This window comes from Natrix helvetica, assembly GCF_964273705.1.
Source record: "Natrix helvetica genome assembly, chromosome: 1".
Taxonomy (NCBI): domain Eukaryota; kingdom Metazoa; phylum Chordata; class Lepidosauria; order Squamata; family Natricidae; genus Natrix; species Natrix helvetica.
In genome coordinates, this window is record NC_138548.1 from 201350339 (window position 1) to 201367903 (window position 17565).

General features: G+C 42.3%; 1 protein-coding gene across 4 annotated transcripts in view; it reads right to left on the reverse strand.

Annotated features, from left to right (window-relative positions):
• Nucleotides 1–17565, reverse strand: part of KANK2 (KN motif and ankyrin repeat domains 2) — a 93959-nt gene that overhangs the window by 16338 nt on the left and 60056 nt on the right. For 2 of the 4 annotated variants that reach the window (XM_081938047.1, XM_081938048.1), the window contains exons 3-6: nt 11161–11272; nt 6524–8062; nt 528–650; nt 347–449 (exon numbers count right to left, since the gene is read on the reverse strand). In XM_081938047.1, the coding sequence (XP_081794173.1) occupies nt 347–449; nt 528–650; nt 6524–8062; nt 11161–11197 (1802 nt within the window). In that variant the 5' untranslated portion in view covers nt 11198–11272. Of the gene's footprint in view, nt 1–346; nt 450–527; nt 651–6523; nt 8063–11160; nt 11273–14596; nt 14726–17565 lie in introns of all 4 variants that reach the window. The other 2 variants (XM_081938049.1, XM_081938050.1) reach the window with 2 other exon arrangements.

The following is a 17565-nucleotide window of genomic DNA, read 5'->3' on the forward strand; positions in this document are numbered from 1 at the left end:
GAGAGGCCATGCGATTTGGGATCTTTCAGGCCGCAATGGGACAATGGAAACCTATCTCGGTACAAATGGCAACTTACAATAAAAGCAGCAAGGGTAAGTAGAGCTCCTGCCCAGAGATAGATTATAACAGGACTCCTAGGCAAATTCTGACAAAATTGTACAGTTGTTGTGTTTCTTTGAGGTGAAAATAGTATATTGCTTCTCCGAACTCCAAATTAAAGGTTACGGAAGCAAGCGAGATAGAAGTCTGCTGCTATGGACCTATATGCCTTACTACCTCAATTAAGGAATCAAGGGATAAATAGGGAGCTTCCCATTTTCTTTATAATTCCGAAACTAGATTTACCCTCCATTGACGCCCACAAACTGGAGGCTCTTCTTGCTAGTCAGCATTTCTGTAGATTCTTCTTTCTTCTTCATAATTGACCGGATCCCTGCAGGGGATAAAACTATGAAGAAACAAAGGAAGGTAGTAATATTAGCTGGCAGAGGATTCCATGGCACCTTTCTCCACCCCACCTTCTTACCTTGATCCTCTTCCTCCTTCTGCACATCCAATTGAGGTTCTTGATAGACACAAGGAACCACCTGTTGTCCTTGGAGGGAGTGAAGAAGGGAATCTTCAGTTTTCTCTAGTGATTCTTTGGTCTCTGAAACAGGAGAGTGGCAACAGATTGCTGCCCTTTGGACATCTTTTTGATATTTTGGTAATGAAGTAGCAATATAGCTGTTTTTGTGGGCTCACATTAGAAATGCAATATTGTTCCATGTATGCAATAGAATACATGGCTTGATTACAACCTGGCCAAGTAACTTTATATTCCAAGCCTGGAAAGTAGGGAACAATATATACAGGTAGTTCTCAATGTACCACTGAGTACATGTACCAATGGATCACTGAGTCCAAAATTTCCATTGCTAAGAAAGACAGTTGTTAAATGAGTTTTGCCCCACTTTATGACCTTTATTGCCACAGTTGTTAAGTGAATCACGGTAGTTAAGTTAGTAATGCAGTTGTTAAATGAATCTGGCTTCCCCATTGACATTGCCTGTCATCAAGTCGCAAAAGGTGATACATGACCTATCATGGACACTTTCAGTCAAGCATCATGTTGGAGACCTTGGATGTAATGCTCCTTAAGTGATTGTTTTATTTACTGTATGTTACTTACTCATTCAGTCAAGTTCTTGGCCAGTCCTCCCCCCCCTCTTAAAAACCGTTATCTAAATGCATAGGTTTGCTGCATAATTTATGTTTTGCACTGTAAGACACACTTCCCACCCACAAAAAAAAGTGGGTGGATATGTCTATGCATATATTGCGGCGAATATTGCGGCTAGGACAAGGGGCTTGGTGTGGTCGCCACCGCCTCTCACCACTGCCACCATTCGCCGCTGCCGGGGAACACTGGGGCCCTTGCTGCCGAGCATCTGATCGGTGGTTGGATTGGCCTCCTGGAACACCGCCAATCAGCTGTTCTAGGTGGTGGGCATCACTGCTGATTTCAATTTTGCCATTGCTGCATAATCTCAAAGTTTAAGTTTCCAAATTGATATAGTCAATGACAGATCTGCTTTCCAATGCTCTGCTAGGTTTATCCTCCCAGCTATGAACATTGCATCTTTGTAAACTGTAACAGTTTTGTTAAAATGTCTTAGAATTACATCTAGTAAAAACAAAATGTGGTTTTAATGCAAATTTGTTTTCTAAAATTTTCTGTATATTTCTTTCCAGTATTTTTGAACTTTTTATAAGTCCATCACGTATGATAAAATGTTCCTTCTGTATCATTACATTTCTAGTATTTTTTACTATATGATGTGTTTATGTTGGCAATTACTGGCTAAACAAGTAAAACATTTTGTACCAGTTTTCTCTTAAGTTGTAACTTGGAGTGAATTCTATGGATTTGCGTTTAGTCATACCAGGCATTGGCTGTTTTAAAATAAGCAACGCTTCTAGCTGGAAGGATATAGAGAAACCAAACTTACATCAAGTCATGAGTTATTTTAGGAATTATTTTCTTTAATCCTGTTACCTCACATCACGGCAGGGATGAACATCTTTTCTATCACCCTGCAAACCACCCATTGCAATAGACTCCAAGCAATGCAGCTCTTCCACAAGTAAGACTCTATAAACAAAAAGTGCCTTTCTGCAATCAACACAACTGCAGCAGGAAGAAGCTCAGACAAATAAGATCTTAGGGAAACACCCTAAAGTCATTCATTGATGCACAGAGGATCAGTTGGCTTTCATGTTGCAACTCTGCAACAGCTGGAAAAGCTCACAATGTTTATCCAGGTCCCGATGCAAAGAATGTAGGCCACTCATCCCAAGGGACCAGAGTTAACTTCCACCTCACATTGGAGATTCTGCTGTGATTTCCACATGCGGAGTTAAGAACATGCCAAGTACCAGCAGAGCTAAAAAAAAGAATTGTGAGGGATAGTTGGGTCCTCCAGACTGAGATTTGGTGCTCAGTCTAATTCTGAGCCTGAGGAAGGACTTCTGACCCACCATATAGGTTCTATTGGACCAAGATAACTTTAGTTTATCTTCATCGTAACTTCAGCTTCCAATAATCTTTTTGCTAAGATTTTTTTGCCTCCCCACTGGGAATTTCACAGACTATTTTAAAACCGCCTTTCTGTTCTGCTCCTACTATAAATTGTGCCCAAAAAGTCAACGAATGCTTCTTTTAAGATTAGAGTTGTGTGAGAAAATAGTTGAATTTTGCCATAAATTTGCAAGCCAGACATTAATATTTTGCTCCTGGATTTGACAAGGGGATTCTGCCAGAATTTTTAAAATCTCTTTTCTAAAGACTATGGGAATCCTGCGAAGTCTTTTGTCCTGGCTATTTTTAATAGATCCAGATATAAACTGACTTTAATTTAATATAGTGCCATGTGTCACTTTATGTGCATGAATTGAAAGTATAGTCATTACATATCTTGCCTTTCACAGAATAAACTTTTTGTAGGGTAAGTTTCCAGTTAAAGGAAAATAGAAAAACAAAACATCTACACTTGCCCCAAAATGAGGCAGGCTCCCCCATTCCTGGCCTTTCAGAAGAGTTTGAAGACCTGGCTCTGCTGACTTCCTTGGGCCTGACTTGAAGGGGAGTAGCAACTTTGGAGTTGGCTAATTGTCTAGAAAGGGCTCCCACTTTTACCTTTAATTTATTCCTGTTTTGCCTGCATATTTATATGGTTTTTATATTTTTAACTGTACATTTTCCAGAGTTCCTCTGTGAATGGGTAAGCAGTCTCTAAAATTGATAAGTAAAATAATAAATTAAAATATTATAATGCAACCTTGCTTGAGAAAGTGAAGAGAAAGATGCGTTACTTCATGGAAAATTCCTGTTTCTAGTGCAGCCTATGGCTGGAACCTGGGCTCTTGGCAAATGAAACAAGGACATGGCTATGTATATTTAAACACTAGTTAAAGATTAATTTTTAACTACAAGGTTTTTACTTCTCTTATTTTGTTCAGTCAATCTGTTCAATATATTGTATCTACCAAATTGAAGGTAAAATTCATAAATAGGGCTTTACACAGATGCACTGTTGACACTGGAACAAGAACAGGCCACAGCCTGTGGCAAAGTTTACATTTGGATTTCTAATGTCAAATTAACTTTGGGCTAAGTTTTGGCTGTTGACGTAGTCCACAGTTGAGCCAAAAAATTATGTTGCTAAGTGAAATATTTGTTAAATGAATTTTGCCTCATTTTACGACTTTTCTTGCCACAGCTGTTAAGTGAATCGTTGCATTTGTTAAGTTGATAACGTGGTTGTTAAGTGAATCTGGCTTCCCCATTGACTTTGCTTGTCAGAAGTTCTCAAAAGTTCTCACGACTGCAGGACACTGCAACCATCATAAATATGAATAGTTGCCAAGCATCTGAATTTTGAACATTGTGACTGTGGGACTGCTGCAATGGTCGTAAGTTTGAAAAATGGTCATAAGTCACAATACAATAGTAGAGTTGGAAGGGACCTTGGAGGTCTTCTAGTCCAACCCCCTGCCTAGGCAGGAAACCCTATACCCGTGATGGCGAACCTATGGCACGCGTGCCACAGGCGGCACGCAGAGCCATTTCTGAGGGCACGCGAGGCATTGCCCTGTCAGCTCCAGTGCGCATGCGCCCGCTGGCCAGCTGATTTTCGATAGTTTTTTAAAAAATCTTCGGAGGATTCCCTGAAGCCTCCAAAGGGCGAAAAACAGCCGAATGCAAACCAGAAATGAGGAGAGAGCTGCTGGAACGGGGGAAAGGACAAGCGGCAAGAGGCTTCTTTCACTCGTGCTGGCTGCTCTGTTCCCCCCTCCTCCCCTGCTACTAAAAAGGATCCTGCCTGGAATCCACAGGGAAATGAGTAGAGTTGCCAGCAGGGGGGGGAGAAGACAAGCGGCAAGGAAAGAGGCTTCTTTCACTCGTGCTGGCTGCTCTGTTCCCCCCTCCTCCCCTGTTACTAAAAAGGATCCTGCCCTATCGCTTGAATCCACAGAGAAATGAGTAGAGTTGCCAGCAGGGGGGGGAGAAGACAAGCGGCAAGGAAAGAGGCTTCTTTCACTCGTGCTGGCTGCTCTGTTCCCCCCTCCTCCCCTGTTACTAAAAAGGATCCTGCCCTATCGCTTGAATCCACAGGGAAATTAGGAGAATTGCCAGCAGGGGGGAGGGGGAGAAGACAAGCGGCAAGGAAAGAGGCTTCTTTCACTCAACGTGGCTGCTCTGTTGCCCTTTTCTCCATTTCAGTGATATGGCATCAAGGCTGCCCCACCCACCATCGCCCAGGTCCTCGCTTCTCCCAAACATTTCTTTGCCTACCTGATTTCCAGCTCCATCGCGTTTTTTGCCATCGTGTGCAGAGAAACAAGGTTTGTGGGACTAAAACAAAACTTCAATCAATTACAACTTGGGGGGGGGGAGAGATCTCGCAAAGTTGGAATTGATTGATTGAAAGGAGTTTTTTTTAGTCCCACAAACTTTGTTTTCCTGTCCAAAACAGCAAGAAACACGATGGAAAAATGCTACGGGAAATTAAATAGGCAAAGAAATGCTTGGGAGAAGCGAGGACCTGGGCGATGGGGGGTGGGGCAGGCTCCATGGAGTGGTGCTGAAATGGAGAAAAGGGCAACAGAGCAGCCACCTTGAGGGAAAAAAGCTGCTTTTTCTTCTTTCCTTGTTGCTTGTCTTTCCCTCATGCAGATTGCTCTCTTCCTCATTTCCCTTTGGATTGCAGGGACCAGGCAGGATCCTCTATGCTAGCACCGGGGAGGGGGGGAAACAGAGCAGCCACCTTGAGGGGAAAAAGCTGCTTTTCCTTATTTCCTTGCTGCTTTTCTTTCCCCTGTGCCAGCAGCTCCCTTCCTCATTTGTCTATTGACTGTAGTGCCCAGGATCCTCTTTAATAGAAGGGGAAAATTTAGCAACTGGACTCACACCTGCCATTGTAAAAAGGGCCCAATCTTTACACAGGAAAATGATAAGGGAAGGTTTTTTGACACAGGAGCACACTTGAGCATCCCCCCACCCCCACCCCAATCTCTGCTGTTAGTGGCAGAGCAACTTCTCCCCTCACTGGGTGTTATCCAAGGGGAAGCAGCCAGAGCAGGGAGTGGCGAGGAAGCCTTGTGCAAAAATGCACAGTCCACACAGGTGAGCGGGGACATTACGTTATGTGGGTCGGCACTCGAGTTCGTGTGATAGCGCGCACGTATGTGCTTTTGGCACCCGAGGCGAAAAAGGTTCGCCATCACTGCCCTATACCGTTTCAGACAAATAGCTATCCAACATCTTCTTAAAAACTTCCAGTGTTGGGGCATTCACAACTTCTGGAGGCAACTTCTGTTCCACTGATTAATTGTTCTAACTGTCAGGAAGTTTCTCCTCAGTTCTAAGTTGCTTCTCTCCTTGATTAGTTTCCACCCATTGCTTCTTGTTCTACCCTCAGGTGCCTTGGAGAATAGTTTGACTCCCTCTTCTTTGTGGCAACCCCTGAGATATTGGAACACTGCTATCATGCCTCCCCTAATCCTTCTTTCTATTAATCTAGACATACCCAGTTCCTGCAACCGTTCTTCATATGTTTTAGTCTCCAGTCCCCTAATCACCTTTGTTGCTCTTCTCTGCACTCTTTCTAGAGTCTCCACATCTTTTCTACATCGTGGCGACCAAAACTGAATGCAGTATTCCAAGTGTGGCCTTACCAAGGCATCACCTTTTCAGAGCCACTGTAATTTCAAAATATCACTAAATGAACTGTTGTAAGTTGAGGAGTACCTGTACTCATAGTACTTGACATATCATTTTTACTTTATTTTATTGTTTAGTTAGTATTTTTCTTCTTCTTTACTCTTTCACTTTTCTGTCTTATTGTCTTGATATGTACAGTATCTCTGCAACAGGTATTAAAGTAACTGAAGAAACTCAACTGAGTAATCTTGTCTGGATAAGTGGGTTCTGCTCCCCTGAAACCAAATCAAGGTTAGGTTACTTTCCTTGTTCCTTACCTCTTGTTTCTTTATTTCCATCCCCATCCTCTTCTGTGTTGACAATGCTGATCTTTTTCACAGAGTGAAAAGTGGTTGCTGTGTTTGCTGCTCCAATGTGAATTGGGAAAGTGGTTTCCATCACCTCACTTCTCTGGTATGTGGCACACAGTGGCACCTGAGACTGAATCTTTGAGACTTTCTCAGAGACTGAATCTTTGCCTGCTGAAGGCCTGAGACTGGCATAGGGCTCCTTGCTCTCCAGGACCTGTGCCCTCTGAGGTCCGGTAGCTATGCTGGCTGCAATCTCTGGCTCCCTTTCCACTTGGACAACTTTGACTCCCTCAACCCGAATGGGGGCATCCCACTGCTGTGCACCTTCTCCCTTTGCTTCCCATTCTATCGGACCCTCATCTCTTGTCGACGTTTCTTTGTCTTTCTTCTCCCTGCCCTGATGCTCCAGTTTCTGATGGGCAGCTTGGAGATCTTGAAGTGCTCTCTTCAATTGTGTTTCTAACACGGCAATTTTGGTGGATAAGGTCTGAATAGCTTGGCATTGCTGCTCCACTTCTGGGGAAGGCAATCCCAATTCCTCCTCCTTGACTGCTACCCCTATGTCACATCTTCCCATGTTCACATTCACTTCTCCATCTTCAACTGTCCTTCCCATACCCGCTGACTTTACTTCTTTCTTATCCAATTTACCCTTCATATCAGGCCTGTTACTGCTGTCCTCTGTATTTCCACCTACACCCTCTTCAGGGATGTCTATGTAGAGCTCCCCTCGTGATTTGCCCTTGCCAAATCCTCCTGGGTGCCCCAAGAACTTCTGGCTTTTAAGCTGAACACTTAGCTGCCTTTTCTCTTCCTGTAGCACTGAGATCTTCACCTGAAGGACTGGGATCATCTTGACCTGTTCTTCCAATTGGCGCAACTTCTTCAAAGCCACAGCCATCTGCTCACGAACATATTGAAGATGTCCTGGGGTTGGTGAGACTGGAGTGGATAACCCAGAACCAATTGGTGTCAATTGTCCAGGAGCACTTTGGTGTGAGCTATTGTAAGACGTTTGTTGGGAAATACTCTGGCTTCCAATTAAAGAATTTGTTGATCCAGATACACTGCTGTGGAGACTTCCTAGACTACTTGCTGTGGGAGTTTCCCCATCTAGGTCTGCCTGATCTTCTAACTTCTTTCTAGCATCCAGCAAAGTTTTCTCCACGCGGGCATTGAAATTGCTGTGAATTGCATTAGTGTACTGTGGGTAGAAGCTACGGCCACAATAAGAATAGGAGGAATGGCGGCTGTCCATACTGGCATTGGAACACAGAGACTCAGTGGATGTCCACCATGAACCAGTGTAGCCATAGCCCCGGGGCAATGAGCTGTAGCGTGGTCGGCGATGAACTGGAATGCGCTTAATAGTGTGGCCCTTCTCAATGTCATCCACATATTTCAGAAAGTCCAGATCAAGACGGTAGCCATAAGGAGTCTCCACCGAGTAAGTTAAATCTTGCTCCTTCCCATGGAATATTGTAGTAGAGGCTGGATTGACCTTTCCTTCAAAACAAAACAAAAAAAGGAAGATCAGCTTATAACACTTTTCTGTCAGGGTTGAGGATGTGCATAAAAGGACTGACCACAGAAAGACTGGGATCACCATGACCTAGTTGAATAATGAATGTTCTGCATATCATGGCATGTATTGGCTGGTCTCAGCATAGATAGATGTAGTTATAGACCTAGCTCCAATTGTCTCCTATTTCCATTCTATGAGGAAAAAATAGCTTAGAATCAACTGTATTTTTAAAATCTGCCTATTGCATCAAAATAGCTCTCCTCAAACATGGGGGGATGGGGACTAGTTTAAATCAAATAACAGAATAACAGAGTTGTAAGGGACCCTGTAGATAGGTCATCTAGTCCAGTGGTGGGCAACCTTTTTTTTCAACTGAGCCAAATCTCGCCACAACCAAGATTGAAATTTATTTTGAGAGCCACATTTTTAAAACCGAAAATACATAGGATGGTACACTGTTTTTAGTTTCAATAAACTCTGGCATTTGAAGCACGCAAGTCTTAAAGCTGTCAAGTTACAAGATCCTTGCACCCCTAACCCTTTAGAAAAAAAAAAACCCCAGGGGTCTTCAAACCTGACAGCTTGAAGACTTGTGGACTTCAACTCCCAGAATTCTGAGAATTGAAGTCCACCAAGGGCATCAATCATATTAGCCCGGGGATCTGCAAAATTGGCTCTTAAGACTGGTGGACTTCAATTCCCAGAATTCTGAGAATTGAAGTCCACCAGTCTTAAAACAGCCAACTTTGCAGACCCCTGTGTTAGCCCAAAGCCTGGTGCTGGGCCTTGCTCCTCCATTGGTGGAGCCCCAAGAAGCGAGGAGGGAGAAAAAGAGACAGAGGCCAAGGAGCTTCCCCCCGCCCCCAGCAAAAATCTAACCGGGGAGCCGGGCAGTAGCAAATTAGCCAATCATGCGAGGAAAGCGAGGTCTGACCGGGTGGGCAGCGAAACTCCAGGGCTCTCTGTTCTAATTCCCCGTGAAAACTGTTGCCTCTGAAGCGTTTGCTCTACTGTTTGAACCTTTAAGCGTCCCTTTCCCTTTTTTCTTTTCAACCCACAATGATTAGGGAGGATCCTGAAGTCGGGCGGGGACGAGAAGCGAGGAGGCAGAAAAAGAAACGGAGCTCCATTTCTTTTTCTGCCTCCTCGCTTCTCGTCCCCGCCCGACTTCAGGATCCTCCCTAATCATTGTGGGTTGAAAAGAAAAAAGGGAAAGGGGCGCTTGTTTTGAAGTGCCCGAGAGGAGGGAGGGGAGCGGGCGCTTCAAAACAAGCACCCCTTTCCCTTTTTTCTTTTTGATCCACAATGATTAGGGAGGATAATAATCCGGCACACAGAAGAGCCGCATTAAAATGTGTAAAGAGCCGCTTGTGGCTTGCGAGCCGCGGCTTGCCGACCACTGATCTAGTCCAACCCTCACCCAATCAGGAGACCCTACAGCATTTCTGACAGATAGCAGTCTATTTTTGAAAGCTTCCAGTGACGAAGTTCCCACAACTTCTGAATGAAATAGAGTACTTGCAACCAGTAAATAGGAACTCTACATTTTCCCCAATTTTGTATTATTTGGATCTGACTGCCAACCAACAAGGTTCATTGATTGATTGACTGCAAAGCTACATCTTAAAAGAGTTTGATGCCTTTATTCTATAGTCTCATATCAAGTGTCATAGCATCTCATCCAACCTCAGTACTGACACAATATAAGAAAATACAGCTCGCATGTATAATGCTCCGTGTGTGGGCAATTTTTAGTTCACAGGCAACTCTGTGCCATTCTTTGTGGACCACAGATCTTTCGGAAGCCCCAATAACCTTTTTCCATAGTCCCAATGATTAGTCCTGAGAACAATGATAAGGGGGGAAAAAAACATTGTTCTGTTCATTGTTGTTTGTTCCAAAAGGTATTCAAATACTGTATGCTAAAAAAAATGTTAGTGTTCTGGACGTGCCCATATAACATTCCAGAAGAATACAAAAAGTCTTCCAGAGTCAGTGTATTTCTAAGATGCTGGATAGAAACAGGGAATGGATACTATTAGCTTTCTCTTGTTGTAAACTGACCTTAGATGCACTTCTTAAGTGGCCATATTTGGGCATCTAACTGGTTACAGAAGTGTAGATGGGCTTGGTTTGTTCTAACAAGAAAACAATTTTATTCTTTTAACCGAGACTTACTCCCAATCCCTTTTCTCTAATCCATAGATTAAACAGACAGCAGTAGCAATAGCATTTAATTTTACATACTGCCCCATAGCAATTTACAACATTCTCTGGGTGGTTTACAATGCAGAAGCATTATTTGCACATTGTCCCCAGCAATCTGGGTCCTCATTTTACTGACTTGGAAGGATGGAAGGCTGAATCAACCTTGAGCCTCAGCAGGATTGGAACTCCAGGCCGTGGGCTGAGTTAGCCTACAATACTACACTTTAACCACTGAGTTGCCAAATCTATGTAGCATTTAGGGGTTCCTAGAATGAGATTTTTATTGTCTATGAAATCTTAATTTAGTGGTGTCACCAGAATTATTTCCACTTGTGTCCCTCCCCTATTTTTGCTTTTAGTCAGGAAACACATTGATTCCCAACTTATATTTTGGAACTACTAATATACAGGTAGTTCTATTTTAATAATTTAGTAACTGTTCAGTTATGATGATGAAGAAAAGTAACTCTGTGATCAATTCTTGTATTTACAAACTTTTCGGGTTTGTAAGGTGAAGGAAAGCTGAAGTGAGATCCAAAGCACAGTAGAAGTTTCACTTAACAATTGAATTAGCAGCTCCAACTGTGGTCACTAAAAGAGGACTACCTGTATTTTATAAATACTGTATTATATGACTAAATCCCAACTTTATTTACAGGCATCAAGTGGAAACATGTTTGCATACACAAGAAACAGAACTGTATCCCACTGAATCCTTCCCATGAAACAAAATAAAAGAACTTTCAGTGAGAATAATTCAGAAACTGAATGGGGCAATGTGACCTAAGATTACTATCTCCATTGGCACAAAGGATGCCCAGTGCCATCTGCTGATGCTCTCTGTTCAAAAGTAGTCTTCATACAGACCTACCTGGGAAAGCAGTCCCCATATGCAGAACCTGGGCCATTCTTTCCACTTGATCAATATGCACGTTCAAAACAGCCCAGAAGCCTTCTCACAGCTCATAGGAAGCCCACTTTGCCTGAAAATAGAAATAAATGCCATCTTAATTCACATATTCTTAAAACAACCAGCCCACTCTAAGGGACTCTGGTTCTGCTTGCTGCTTCAAAGGTTTGTGAGAATGACTGATAGGAATTTGACAGTACTTTCCGAAAGCAGGATACTTCCCTCTGGGATAATTTCTTCCACTTTTAAGTGAGTAATCACCACCAATTTTGTAGCACAAGGTAGGTGTCACATTGAACTTCAAAGTGGCACAACAGTTCTTGATTAGAGTGTTTACTATTCCCAACAAGGTTATTCCCACTATAATTATCTTCAAGTTATAGAGAACAAATGTTGCAATAGATTTGTTACGTTTTAAAGGCTACGCAATAAAAATGTGCACAACTGAATGTAGTTCAAATGATTAATAGCTTATTCATAAAAATACACCATGTCTAAAACTGTTTGTATGTTGCTTGCTTGCTAATAAGTAGAAATATTAAAATACAACTTTCACACCATTCTACCCTTCATCTTCAATAATATTGCCTCTGTTATTTAAAGGACTGTATTTCTCATGTTCTTACTTATATGGTGGAAAATGTTTTAAATATTGAAAGTATAATTCACCATCATTGGGGCCTAACTGGCTTAAAGGACAACTTGTACTTTTCAGAGTCTGTAATTTGCATGTCTCTCTATATTATATTATTTTTCTTTTTGCCATTCAGGGTCTTGCTTGTATAACTGAAAGCTAAAATGAGTTTAACATTCTCTCTTTCCTTCTTAATACTGTAATCTTGTTTACCTCCCAAGGGAAGGGGATTCTGCTAGTCACATGCCTTGACAATATCCAACCAGGAGGCGGCACTATTTAATGTATTCAATCCTCCCCATCTTTTTTTTTTTTTAAACAAAGTTTTATTGGTTTTTTGGTGTTTTGCAAAAGGAAAAGGTATGGGGAAGGTTACAAATTGTGGCAGCCGCAAACTGCGGTAGGTATACGCCCCCCTCCAGACTCATGGTGTACATTTGCATAGCATTCAAATATTACATAATAACATATAGTCAGTGTGGTAAATTCAAAAATAATTTCAATCAATTTGTATCATGTGGATTTTCTTACTTATTTGTGTGATCTGAGCTTTCTTGATGTCACCCCATCTCCCCCCGTTGGCAGTGCTCCGGCCCCTCCCGTGTCTTGTGTATCTACTGGGATGTCTTCTGGTTTTTCTAGGAGTAATTTATTTTTTTCCATAAAGGCCTGCGCCTCTATGGGTGTGTTAATTCTGACCCTTGTCTCCTCCCAGAATATTAACATACCTTCAGGCAGCAACCAACGAAACCACACCCGCTTCTGGTATAATTTATTCGCCAATTGCGAATAATATTTTCTTTTCTCCCTCACTTTCTTGGGGATCTGTTTCAGTATGGTTATCTCCTTATCTTTGTATATCAGGGCTTGTCCCCTTTGTGTATTTAGAATTTCATCTCTTGTGCTTTTCCTACCCATCTTTTTTTTCTTATTTGCCAGAAAACAACTCTCTCTCTCTCTCTCTCTCTCTCTCTCTCTCTCTCTCTCTCTCTCTCTCTCTCTCACACACACACACACACACACACACACACACACACACACACACACACACAGGTTAGGGGGAGGATAGCAAGTAAGGTGTTTCCTAGAAGATAATTAGTGACAGCAATAATTCACTGGCTACGCACCAAGACCAGGAGTAGAGACTATAGGTTTGAGGGAGGGTTGGGTTCCTGAACCGGTTAGTACTGGTTCGTTGCTCATGCACCGCTCACGCGCACACTGGCCACGTATTGCTTGCGCATTTGACTAAAAATTGCTCTGTGCATGCGCAGAGCCATGCTGGCAACAGCAGAAGACACTGGAGAATCGGTTCAGGGGAAGAGGGGGTGTCAGGCCTGGGTCACTGCTGGTTCTGCGACCCAGGCCTGAATTCTACTACTGGTTTGGCCAAACTGGGCGAAACCAGCAGCAACCCACCTTGGGTTTGAGGGTTTCTGGGAGAGGCAAGTTGAGACCACCAACCTTTCATCCTAAGGTTCAGTTCTGGGGCTACTACACTATAGTTACAAAATAAAAAATTCTAAATACAAAATTAAACAATTGAGAATTGTTCAGAATACAGAAAATGTATGCTATGGCATGTTATAAGCCTCACTGGCTTTTTGAAAGATCATTCACCTAAGTCCACATAAGTTAAAAAGTGCAAGTCTAAATCTTGGTCATATTGACAGGGTTATGATTTTACTCATAATGTACACTTCCCAAATTAGGTCAATATGCAAGGCCTTTTTTTAAAAAAAAACTTTTATTGTTAAAAGGAAACTTTAAAAAATCGTTGGACATGGAGAAACCATCTTGGCGATCTCTCCGCCATACAGCGTATAACACAGATCTCTTGTGTATTCAATACCCGTTACCACTTACTAATTATATATACATACTTAACCTCTTCTACATGGTTACAATTACATAATGTATTACCTATATTGCCTTTTAATTTGATATATGCATCCTTGTGCTTAGTATATATATTTAGTATAGTATATAAAAGTATATGTTTATTATGTTTTTAATCTACCAAATATGTAATTGGGTGGATTATTCAGTTAGTAAAAGAACAATCTTTATGAGGTTAGGTGTGGGTTTATTATGCAGTGGACTTTTTAAGTGTTGCCCAGAGTCACCTCTGTGTGATTTTGATAGCTATATAAATTTGTTAAACAAACAAACAAACAAATTTACTTAACTAGGATTGCTATCAGGGCCTAGAATGGTTTTTTAAATGTCTCTTCTACATTTAGTGGAAGAGGATATAATTATGACCAGGAGGGCTACATATTCAGCCCCAACAACTCGACCAATTTACCTAAATTTGCTATTAACATATTGTGGAGAAATAGCAGCTGGAGGCAACAATGGGGAATTGGGAACAAGAAGTCCCTCCCGTCCCACCACATCTAAGAATTGATTAGATTCTTCCCATAGAAGGAAACTCCCAGGACATGCAACATGTCTCTTTTAACCTCAAATCATATACCAAAATGGCTCAGGCAAGTTTTTAGGGAAGCCACAGAGTTTGGACTGGGGAGAAACATTCTCCATCACATCCAGATGAGGTAAGCTTGGTTTGGAGAGGCAAAAGCTAGGAAGAATACACCCCTCTCTTCTCCAGGAGAACCAAATAGCTCAGTCAAGAAGAAGAGGACAGCTGTTGCTATTCTTTCTCTCTTCCCACCCCTCCCTAAGGCCCAACCTGAGGTGGTTGCCTCCAACTGCCTCTCAGGCAGGCCCACCACTTCAGCCTTTGTCACAATGGGTTACCTTTAAAATGCCATGTTTAGAGCTTGCTTAACAATCAGGGGACCATGACAGAAGCAGATGCTGAATCCTGCTGGGCAAATGCTGAGAATGGAGACTATCTGGGTTTCCATCTGGCAGAGAGCCTGAGTGCTGGAGAAGAGGAGCAGAGGAACTGAGTGGGACTTTGTTTTCCATGGAGCACCTCTCAAATTTATGGGTAAATTATGGCAAAGCCATAAACATTCTTGTCTTCTTATCCATTTTCTCATTGAGGGTTTCACATTCTTTGGCTGAAAAGCACAGTCACGAGGAAAATCAGATGGGAAGGACACTTCCTCCTTACTCATTGACTCTTGCCCCCACCTACCCACTTCAAATTCCCCAGCGCTGGGTCAGCAGATAGTTTGGGTTTTCTCTGTCCAAAGCCTCAATCCTCTAGCTGGGGCTGCTGTCTCAGCCTGCTTCTAACACCACACTCCCTCAACGACTGCAGCCAAGGCCTGGCAGCAGCAGGATTGCAAAAGCCCTTTCTGGAACAATGCCTGGGCTGGAGCAGAGAAGTGAATATGAAGAGGAGTGTGAAGCATTGTGACTCCCTCTGCAGGGAACTGGCCAGGGATGAATCCTTAAAAAGAAATTTTCTGGCTTTGGGTCTGCCTTGCAATTTATACACATACTGCTCCAGAAGCTCTAATTGAAGCAGTAGGATGCTGGAGAGATAAAATGCCCTCTGCATATACTCAAGAACCCTTCTTTATAGTGTTGGAAGTTATCACCCAGCCCTCTCCCAGAAAAATGAAATATCCTAGGAAATATTGAAAAGGCAGAATATTATATTTTCCTGGATGTGAAAAAGGGAGAAACACATTTTAAACACAAAGTAAATTCCTGCAGCTTCCTGCCCATCCCCACTTTGTCAATGGGCCATTAAGAAGGCCAAGCTAGTCCACTTTACATAATAAAGAGTTCTCCTCTTCAGCTCCAGAGTGATGGGATTAAGGCAGGATAATATTGCCTTTTACTCAACTGACCACATGGCATCTGAGAACTCAACCAAACCTGGATTCAAAACTCATTCTAGAGGGTTGCCCTTGCCCGGGCCCATGGGAGTCTGGCAACCAATCAGAATACATTTCTTACACAGGAACAGGAAACAGATAGGTGGGGCAGAACAGATTATAAAAAGCCCTGCAAGCCCTTCTTCTCTTCCCTTCTCTTCTTCTCCACCAACATTGAAGCATGTGATCACCTTTTCTGTTCAGGGCTCAAGCCATGCGGTCCTGTCCACCATTAAAACCATCTTTCCAAGCAGCCTCCAGTGTCTTTTTCCCCACTTGGAGCCGAACCCAGAAGGACATTTCTTCCAACAATAGTTTTGCTTTTTTTTCTTTTTAGAGTGCTTCTAGGCACAAGGGACAAGTTCCTAGGTTAAAGCCTGGACAGGTACTTCTTGCTAAGAGGAGTTTGCTGTTGGAGGACTCTGGTTGGGAAAAGCTGAGTTGGACTAGTCACCACTACAGATGACCTGAGATGGCCTTTCCAAAGGATGTGATAAATTCATGAGGATAGGTCTGTCAGCAGCAACTGGCTTTCAGTTCTCTGAAGCAGCTTCTTCGTGAAGGCTTCCCCCGTGCAATGTTCCAAGTGGAAGCACACAGGTGTGGAATGAAAAATGGACAGCTATCTTTCGACCAATATTTCCCCGTGGCGCCTATTTCTACCATAGGAGGAAATGGATGTCCAGTGGATAGAGGAACAGAATAAGAATGCACAGGGCACACCATAGTCCCCCTTCCTGTCCCCACATAAGGTTCTTCCATTTAAAAGACTATTTTTAAAAGCTTGATTGGGTAATGTACATCAATCATCCTTTGATATCTTACCTTTTTCCCTAGAATGGCAATGGTCAATACAGTACATTTTATGTTGTAAGTGTCAATGAATACCTAATTATGAAGATATTGCTTAGATCAAGCAAAATAGTAAACTTGCTTGGTTACCTAGTTGAGTTCTTTTCAGATACCAAATGGTGTTTGCATTAGGGCTGGACAACCTGCAAGGCCATGTCTGAGCTCTACCCACCCACCCACCCCTTTGATTGGGGTGTTGAACTTTGAATGTGCAATTTTTGAAAAGTGACAGTGGGATTACTCAAAATTTTAATCCATGAATACAAAAAATCTTGTTGTGTAAGCCTTTTAATATAGTCTTAACCCAGTTTTAAAAGGACTCCATTCCTCATCCAACTCTCTCCACACCCCTAATCAGGAAACTTTAACTCAGTGGACTTGCCTCATCACGCCTGTCACTTAACCTCCCCAAAAACAAATAATTGTGGTTTCCAGCAACATAAAGGGAGTCCACCTATGATCTACATGAAGTTAAGCTCATATGCAGTAAGTTTCTGTAAAACAAGCAATGTTTTAATTTCCTGAAGACTTATTTCACCTGCACATGTAAGTAGACAAGATTGCTACTCTAGAGAGCTTCCTTTTTACCCCTATTTCAAAATGTGCATTGTCAAAGAAGGCTAAAATCATATGGAAGGCCCTGCTGTGAAGTCCCAAATATCAGTTGCTGTTGCCTTCCTGCCCTGAGTTGGATCTCTTTAGGGTATCTGTGGAAAACAGGATGCTACAACCGGCTGTTGATCCACATAGATTTTTTCTGTTTGTTTTTTTTAAAACAGTGCACACAGGTTTTACCAGCATTTATGCCAAAGCAAGTTATAGTACTTTGGGATTTTTACATGTATAAGCCATAGGTACTACCAATTAATACTTGGGGCAGTTAGATATCAATACAAAAGTCATTTCAATGTTATTCAATAGAATAAAATCTGCTTTGCTGTCTGGAAGAGAAAGGTTGGGGAGAAGGTTGCTTTGAAGGAAAATTTGCTGGGGTGGAGGAAAATAAAAGCTTATTTCAAATGCCAGTGACAGACTTCAGGGGGGAAATTGTGTTGCTCTATGAAAGCAGATAAGGAAGAC